Source organism: Nicotiana attenuata, chromosome 2 (genome assembly GCF_001879085.1).
Source record: "Nicotiana attenuata strain UT chromosome 2, NIATTr2, whole genome shotgun sequence".
Classification (NCBI taxonomy): Eukaryota; Viridiplantae; Streptophyta; class Magnoliopsida; order Solanales; family Solanaceae; genus Nicotiana; species Nicotiana attenuata.
In genome coordinates this window covers 42,024,986-42,032,833 of record NC_031990.1, presented here as the reverse complement: position 1 = coordinate 42,032,833, position 7,848 = coordinate 42,024,986, and the positions used below count along the sequence as shown (strand labels likewise).

At 36.4% G+C, this 7,848-nt stretch overlaps 1 protein-coding gene and 1 non-coding gene across 2 annotated transcripts in view; both read left to right on the top strand.

Annotated features, from left to right (window-relative positions):
• The window catches only part of LOC109218787 (G2/mitotic-specific cyclin-2-like), a 12,663-nt gene extending 5,234 nt beyond the window's left edge, over window positions 1-7,429 (top strand). Inside the window, exons 3-10 of the mRNA XM_019383175.1 lie at window positions 5,296-5,478; window positions 5,621-5,672; window positions 5,758-5,985; window positions 6,078-6,203; window positions 6,385-6,633; window positions 6,726-6,893; window positions 6,996-7,171; window positions 7,260-7,429. Of these exons, the coding sequence (XP_019238720.1) occupies window positions 5,296-5,478; window positions 5,621-5,672; window positions 5,758-5,985; window positions 6,078-6,203; window positions 6,385-6,633; window positions 6,726-6,893; window positions 6,996-7,171; window positions 7,260-7,380 (1,303 nt within the window). The 3' untranslated portion in view covers window positions 7,381-7,429. The remainder of the gene's footprint in view (window positions 1-5,295; window positions 5,479-5,620; window positions 5,673-5,757; window positions 5,986-6,077; window positions 6,204-6,384; window positions 6,634-6,725; window positions 6,894-6,995; window positions 7,172-7,259) is intronic.
• Window positions 1,461-1,533, top strand: TRNAA-UGC. Its single transcript has one exon. It is a non-coding gene; the product is annotated as a tRNA-Ala (tRNA).

Sequence of the window (7,848 nt, the reverse complement as noted above, 5' to 3'; positions counted from 1 at the left end):
TGTGGTCCCTGCTATACCTAGTAATAACCTGGACAAACTTGGGTAAAAAGTAGCTTGGGAGAAAAGTTACCTTTTTGAGTTGGAGTAGGATTCTACTTATGGAATCCTACTCCACACGTTTTTGAGCCTATTTTTAGGGCTTAATTTCGTGTATAAAAAGGAGACATGTTTCTCCTGTTAGCTACCCTAGAGTTGTATTGTTCTTGCCCACCCAAAAGCAAAAGTGTTCAAGGTTTTACTAGGCATATAGCAGAAGACTACAGCCCTGGATTCTTGCTGCTTGGAGAATTTGTGCAACTATTTCAAGAGGTTAGTGTTCCTGATCTCGTTATTATCACGTTGTCTAGTTTACTTGTAATTGATGCCTGGTTGTATGCTTGCTTCCGCTGCGCATGTTCTAACAAGGTACGTCTATGGATTGAATTAACTATTGCAACACTGCAAAAAATTGCTTTTAGCTTATTTAAAAGGATATATATATATATATATATATATATATATATATATATATATATATTGTATAGAATTTTGTTACTATCATTTGTTTAATGAATTTACAAAAATACCTTTTTGAATTAGCAAAACAGTCATTATTAGAGCATCAAATAATTCAATGACAAACACAAAATCTATGAGGTTACAAAGAAATCAAAATATAAAGACAAACATAATTTCATAAATCACAAGGGAGAGTAATATTACGAAAAGAAACATAGGGGAGGTCTCTAAAAATAATCTATTACATTTAATATGTTTCTTTAAGCTAAATATCTATTTTGGAGTGTCATGTCATATTCCCAATACAAAATATAAAAATTCAAATGATATTTACTTTAGTTAACTTGGCCAAAGTTGGATGACTCTTATGTGATAAAAAATAGAAAAATTATTTTTATGTTACAAACTCAAAGTTGAATGAGTTTTATATGACGAAAAGTGACTTTTATGTTACAAACATAAAATTGAATGAGCATGAGTGAAATTTAGTGTGGAAATTACATATGCTACTAGAAAGGTACACATCACATTTCCTTTATGCTAGAAAGCTTATTTTTGGACTTTGTCGTATCATTTACTAGTTTTGGTAACTAAAATTTCATCGGTAAGAACATCTCCTATCGAGTTTGGTGGTAGCGGGGATGAAATAATATCGATTTTTTGAATTAATCTGAATTGGCACTCAAAGAGCATTCATTACTTTTTATGTTTTGTACTCCTAAGTCCTAACATTTAGTTTTGCGCTACTGGGTTATTTTTCCTCTTCTGATTCAATCAGTATGAAGATGGTCTTGTATTTGAATTTCGAGTCAGTGCCCAATCTCTTAAAAAGCAATTGCCACTGCTTCCATCTCCCTTCCTTTCTCTAATTTTTTTTTTTTTTGGTTGATGAACTCAAGAACAATAAAGGCCATTGGAATTCTCTTAGAAAAAAGAAACAAACTGATGGCATAGGCATACTTGGGGATGTAGCTCAAATGGTAGAGCGCTCGCTTTGCATGCGAGAGGTACAGGGTTCGATCCCCTGCATCTCCACTTTTTGGTATTAATATGGAAATTTTGTGTTCCTTTCTTCGTAACTTATTGTACGCTTTTTGGACAATTTTTTGGTTGAAGTTCGAAAACAAAAAAAAATACTTGAGCATTTTGAAAGTGAAATTTCTTTCGTAGTCAGAAATTGCTACCAAACTTCACAACAGATTATACATTAAGATAATAATAACGTGAGAGAAGTATCATTTTCACACCGTGGTAATAAATTCTATTCTAAAGTGTCACATGTCAACAGCATATTTAAATATATGTCTTTCCTCATTAACATTAATTGGTGCATCGAATCTCAAGTAATTTTATACCACGTTAAGATTTATATGTTCTTTAATCCTTTTGAGACTCTTGGTCAAAATCAGTTGGTTTGGGTTCAGCGTGTGCTTCATGGACGTGCCATTAGCATCTCTTTCTCAAACTTGTGCTCTTAAGGCTCATAAAATGCTGTTTGAAAATGCAGATTTGCTTTCATAACAACTAGCTCTCACAAGCTTATAAGTTCATCAGAATCACTTGGTTGGCATCCAAAATGATAAGTTTGTCAAGTCCTAAATCCCGAAAGGAAAAATATGTAAATCTTTAAGTAGGTCTGATTTTAAGTGTTACGCTATTGCTAAATTTTATATGCTTCTCTTGACATCTACTCGTGCCTATTGTTTATCAGTATAAGGTGTTTGAAGATGAATGTTGGACAATTATTGGAAAGATTGCAAAGATAATATTGATTTACTTGCATCGACATAACCTATCCTCTAATTGAGTTCAGAGAAAAATCATTCTTCTATACTCGTTCTCGATAAATTCTTTTGTCTTTGTTTGAACTTTGAAATACAATAAGTGTCGATTATGTACATAATCACGCCCACCTAAGCCTTATAAAAAGGACTCTGCGGACGTTGCAAATATAACCTGAGTATTACGCCCAGGGTCGAATCCACAGAGAGTTAACCTATCAACCACTATCTTCAGACCCACTAATTCTTCAGAACCAGCTTCCCAAATATTCAAATCTCAGTTGAGTGTTTTTTTTAACAACTAGCTTGCAAGTAACTAAATAGCTGTAAACTAAATTAATAAGGTTGTAAACAATTATGAGGAAAAGCTAAGGCAATGATTTCCCCTATTGATGGAATCCCTTCTGTTTATGCTCATACAAATTTACCCACACATCTCTATCAATCATGAACGCTAATCTTACCGCAAATCTCTCCCGAGTAATCTCAGTAATCTACTATTGCACTCTCCCGAGATACACTAGCTTACTTTATTTAACACACTTCACTTTAGATTACACCCAAGGCTTCGTTATCCCTAATCCCGCCTTTAAACCCGCAATTATAGATTCCTCTAATAATCTAGGAGTGGTGTTGTTCAACAATACCCTAAATATGCACTCTTTTCCAAGTTATGCACACTAAATAGGCATAGCTAATTGAGGATCATGTCAATTAACTACAACGAACACGAAGTTGAACAAATAGAGATTAAACTAGCAATTTATATTCACATAAACAAGAAGTTCATCACCCAATAGGTTCCATCAAAACCTTAGACAAGGAATTTAGCTACTCATGGCTATGGGAAAAGAAACTAAGATTGAATTCATCATAAAAATCAAAAGAAAAGAAGAAAGATGTTTAGAGTATTCTCTCACAATGGTTTTCCTTGCTAAGAAACCTTAAAAATCAATACATGCCTCTCTTGGGCGAAGTCTAATGTTTTAAATAGGGTTTAGGTCTAAAAATCCCGTAATTGACACTTTGGTCCCTGAAGTTTCTGCCGCGGTCGCGGTAGAACCGCGTCCAAACACCCTCGCGGATTCTTTGAACTTCTGCAGCTGCCTCCCACCGCGGTTCTGCCGCGGTCGCGGTGGAACCGCGGTGGATCTAGTACTCTGAATCTTCGGCCTGTTTTGCATGGTTCACTTGGAAAATTTCATAGTTGGCCTCTTTTTTCATCACTTTTAACTCCAAACTGCTCCTTAGCCTTCCTTATACATATATCACCTACAAATCATGAAAAGCACTAATAAGAGCATTTTGTCATCACTTTTAGCATTAAAACTACACAAGAAGGTGATTATTTAAGGTGTGATTATAGTCAAATTCACCTATTATCAACACCCCACACTTAAACCTTTGCTCGTCCTCGAGCAACTAAACCACACTTCTAGGCCTAACTGCTCAATGCATTGCCCCAATTTATATCACACCTGCTATTATCAAAGATTGACCTAAGCGGTGCACAATCATATCTTAGATGCAGACTCTCATGCCAAGACACACTTGTGCTAACTCTAATTACTCTAACAGAAATGAAGACTCATTTTTTCTTTCTGAGTCACATGCCCTCACATAAACAAAATTTGAGAGAAGTTCCACACACATAAAATTCAACAACAATGAACCATATATAGAAAGAATTCACTCACTCTTAGCAAAGAGCATTCACATGCCACACAGACACACCACAAGCTTGCCCCTAGTGTAATACTCCACTTATCAAGCCATTCAGTCAAAGATCAAGAGGTCTTTATAGGTTTTAATATAGGCTAAGGGACGGGTAGGATATATTTGGATATAGTGACTAACCTCCCTAAGCACTTTTAATACAAACTTCTTTTTGTTCCACCTTCATGTTCAACCCAATCATTATTCCACATTTTGTTTCACTTGTGACCCCCACTTTTCGTTAGGTACAGCTGGCTTCTTCTTTTTCTTTTCTTTTCTCTTCTTTTTTTTCTTTTTTTTCAGATTTATTGTACACTGCCAGTTCACCAATCCAGAACCTTCATTCTTTTTTTTTTTACTAGCTCTCTCCCACCCCACACTTTGACTTTTGTATATTCTTTAGTGATTAAGTGCTTCTAGGAGGTAAGGGTTCAAACAATTAGCTTATTCAAACACAGCGATTTAGATTATTATAGGGTTATCAAAGAACAGGCTTCATGCTCAAAGGGGTTAACTATGGTAATATGCACAAGTGGATTCTCAAGTATAAAGGGTTGCACAAAGAAATGCCTCAATCATCGCTAAAACTAAACGACTTCTATTTCGCTTTGCAAACACACAGGGCAAGTTCTAGGTATCATATGCAAGCATAGGATGCAAGTAACAACTCACACACACTTAGCATGTAACTCATTCCGAATCAGTTCATCAACACAATCATACGAGTGTTCAAGCCAGACAAGATGTGCAAAATTAAGGCATATATTATGAGTCCACAAACAAGCTTAGACGTCCACTCTCAAGTTCTTTTCTTTGCAAATGTGCACATTTGGGGTTACATTCTGACCTTCACCCATCTAATCCTAACACTACAAAAGAAAAATCTACCTAACCCGGTTCAAGAAAAAACCTTGGAAAAGAAACGTGGTCAAAAGAAAAACCAAGGGGGAGGTGCTACACTACCTAAAAGAAGAAAAAAAAATTAAAAAAAAAAATTCTACATGGACTATTCCCTCAAGAGTACTGTCCACATAGTCCGTCATCAGGAAGAGTCCTCTACAAGTTTTTGTGTTTTTTTTTTTTTATATATATCTGACTTTGACCCTCAAGAAACCCGTCAACAAGTGTCCGTTGTTGGGCCAAGTCAGCTATTCCTAATATAACACACTCACATATATACAACACATCTAATACTACAGCACACAACATCTATATACATTATAATACACAGTTGGAGCAAGTCTCCCACCCCACACTTAAAATCATGGCATGTCCCCATGTCATATTAATAAAGTAAAGAGCAGAAGGGTGAGAAGACTTCCCTGAGTTTGAGATATTTAGTAGGAGGGGGAGAGTGTAAGAAGAAGAATGTACAAGTAGATGCAAGAAATAGGCGTTGTGCTTTGGGAGATATTGGAAATCTTGTCACTGTTCCTGCTGTTGGAGCAAAGCCTCAACCTAAGAGTTCTCGCCCCATCACGAGATAGAACTAAGATTATTATGCATTTTGGTTTTATTGTGTAGCCGCCCCAATTTGTTTGAGATTGAGGCATAGTTGTTGTTCTTGTTGTTGGTTTTCTCTTGTATACGGCCGTGTAACCTGAATGAAAATTTTCACTATTCAGGAGGTTTGCTGCAGACTTAATAGCTAAGGGACAAGCACCAGGGGAGAAGAAGGTAGTTTTCATCGTTATCACGTAGATAATAGTTCTTTTAAAAGTTTTAACTTAGATTATTTATTATTGTCTTGGTTTGTTTGTAGAAGAAGCCTCCAGTAGAAGTTACCAAAGTAGCTGCAGCAAGGAAAGCTGGTGTTCCAACAAAAGCTGAAGAGTCTAAAAAGGTTTCTGTCAAAGCAAAAGCTGAAATAGTTACTGTTAAACGCCCCGATGAGGATGTGAAAACCACTGAAGAGGAGATCCCTTTGAATAGAAGAAAAGTAAAGGACAGTGGGAAGACTCTAACTTCTGTTCTAACTGCAAGAAGCAAGGTTGTTCTTTTACCTCTTCTTCCCTTTGCTGAAAAATGTACTAAGCAAGATCTGTATACAGTAAAATTGACCAATTTTTCTTAATCTTTCAGGCTGCATGTGGACTCCCCACCAAACTAAAGATAGAGATTGTTGATATTGATGCTGCTGATGTTGATAATCACTTGGCTGCTGTGGAATATGTTGACGATATTTACAAATTTTACAAGCTTACAGAGGTATGGTGAATATCATCTGTCTTTATGTTAACATTCATGTGACTTTACCATTATAGTGGGTAAAATTCAGTTACTTTAATGTGAAAAATAGTTTTGTGACTTTATTGTTGTAATGGATAGATAAAGTTCACTAATCATACCTGAAATAAATCCTGTTATTTTGATGATTTGGCTGATTCAGGACGAGGGGCGACCATGTGATTACATGGATTCACAACCAGAGATCAATTCCAGTGTAAGAGCAGTTGTTGTGGATTGGCTGATAGAAGTACACAAAAGGTTTGAGCTGAGTTCTGAAAGCCTATACCTCACAGTTAACATAATAGACCGTTTCCTTTCAAAGGAGACTGTCCCTAGAAGGGAACTTCAGTTACTTTGCATCGGCTCAATGCTTATTGCCTGCAAATACGAAGAGATTTGGCCTCCAGAGGTATAATGCGAAGTATATTCTGAAAATGTGTTTAATATGTTCAGTTCAAATTTAACACAATCTCCGATTCTCTGCTATGTATGTACCTGCAGGTTAATGACTTCCTAACAATAACAGACAATGATTATGTCAGGGACCAGATACTTGTAATGGAGAAAGCAATCTTGGAAAAGTTGGAGTGGTATTTAACTGTTCCAACAGCATACGTCTTTCTGGTTCGCTACATTAAAGCTTCATTTCCATCTGATAAGGAGGAGGAGGTACTGATCTATTCTCAATGTGAATTGTGCTACTTAAGCAAACAAATACAGCGGTTTAGCTGATGTACACATTTTCCTTTTTCGTTTTGAAAAAAGATGGAGAACATGACATTTTCCTTGGCTGAGCTCGGGCTGATGAACTACAAGACCGTGATATCTTACTGCCCATCAAAGCTTGCTGCTTCTGCTGTTTATGTTGCTCGTGCTACTCTCAACAAGAGTCCTAGATGGACGGACACACTGAAGCAACACACCGGCTACTCAGAGGACCAGCTGATGTAAGAAGTAGTTTAAACAATTCCCATTTGGGATTGGTAACTCCATATAGATTTTAAGCACTAATTGGGTTTGTATTGTTTGAAACAGGGAATGTGCAATGGAATTAGTTAGGTTTCACTCAGGTGCTGCTGAAAACAAGGTGGGTGCAGTTTATAGGAAGTTTTCAAGTCCAAATAGAGGTGCTGTTGCAAGAGATGTTCGATTGTGAGTGTGTGAGATCATGTCAGCTACTGATCTCTCTGTTTTGAAGCCTGAAGAAATCATACTGATTACTTGCTAGTAAAGTCATGTGCCCTTTTAACATGTATACTTCTGTGGATACTGAAAAATTTCGCCTTTTTAAATTCCACAAGAAATATTCCTGACAAAAAGTCCGGCCAATCATGATAGCAATAGAAGAGAAACTTTGGGTGGGCAACAGTGGTTTGCTGACATGAAAGAATATACTATGGAACATCAAAATTGATGAGCATAAATTTCTCTTAATCATAAAAAAAGAGGTCCTGAAGGGGTAGCAAATTCTTGTCTTGCTAAAAAATGGACATGTATTAATTCTTTATGTTGCAAGTTGAGAAGCACTTGCATTCAAACAGCTCTCGCCGTATTGCCCACTTGCAAGCTTGCTCTACTATGTTTTGCTCTACAACACCTCTGCTTTACACAAATTTGCTTTTAT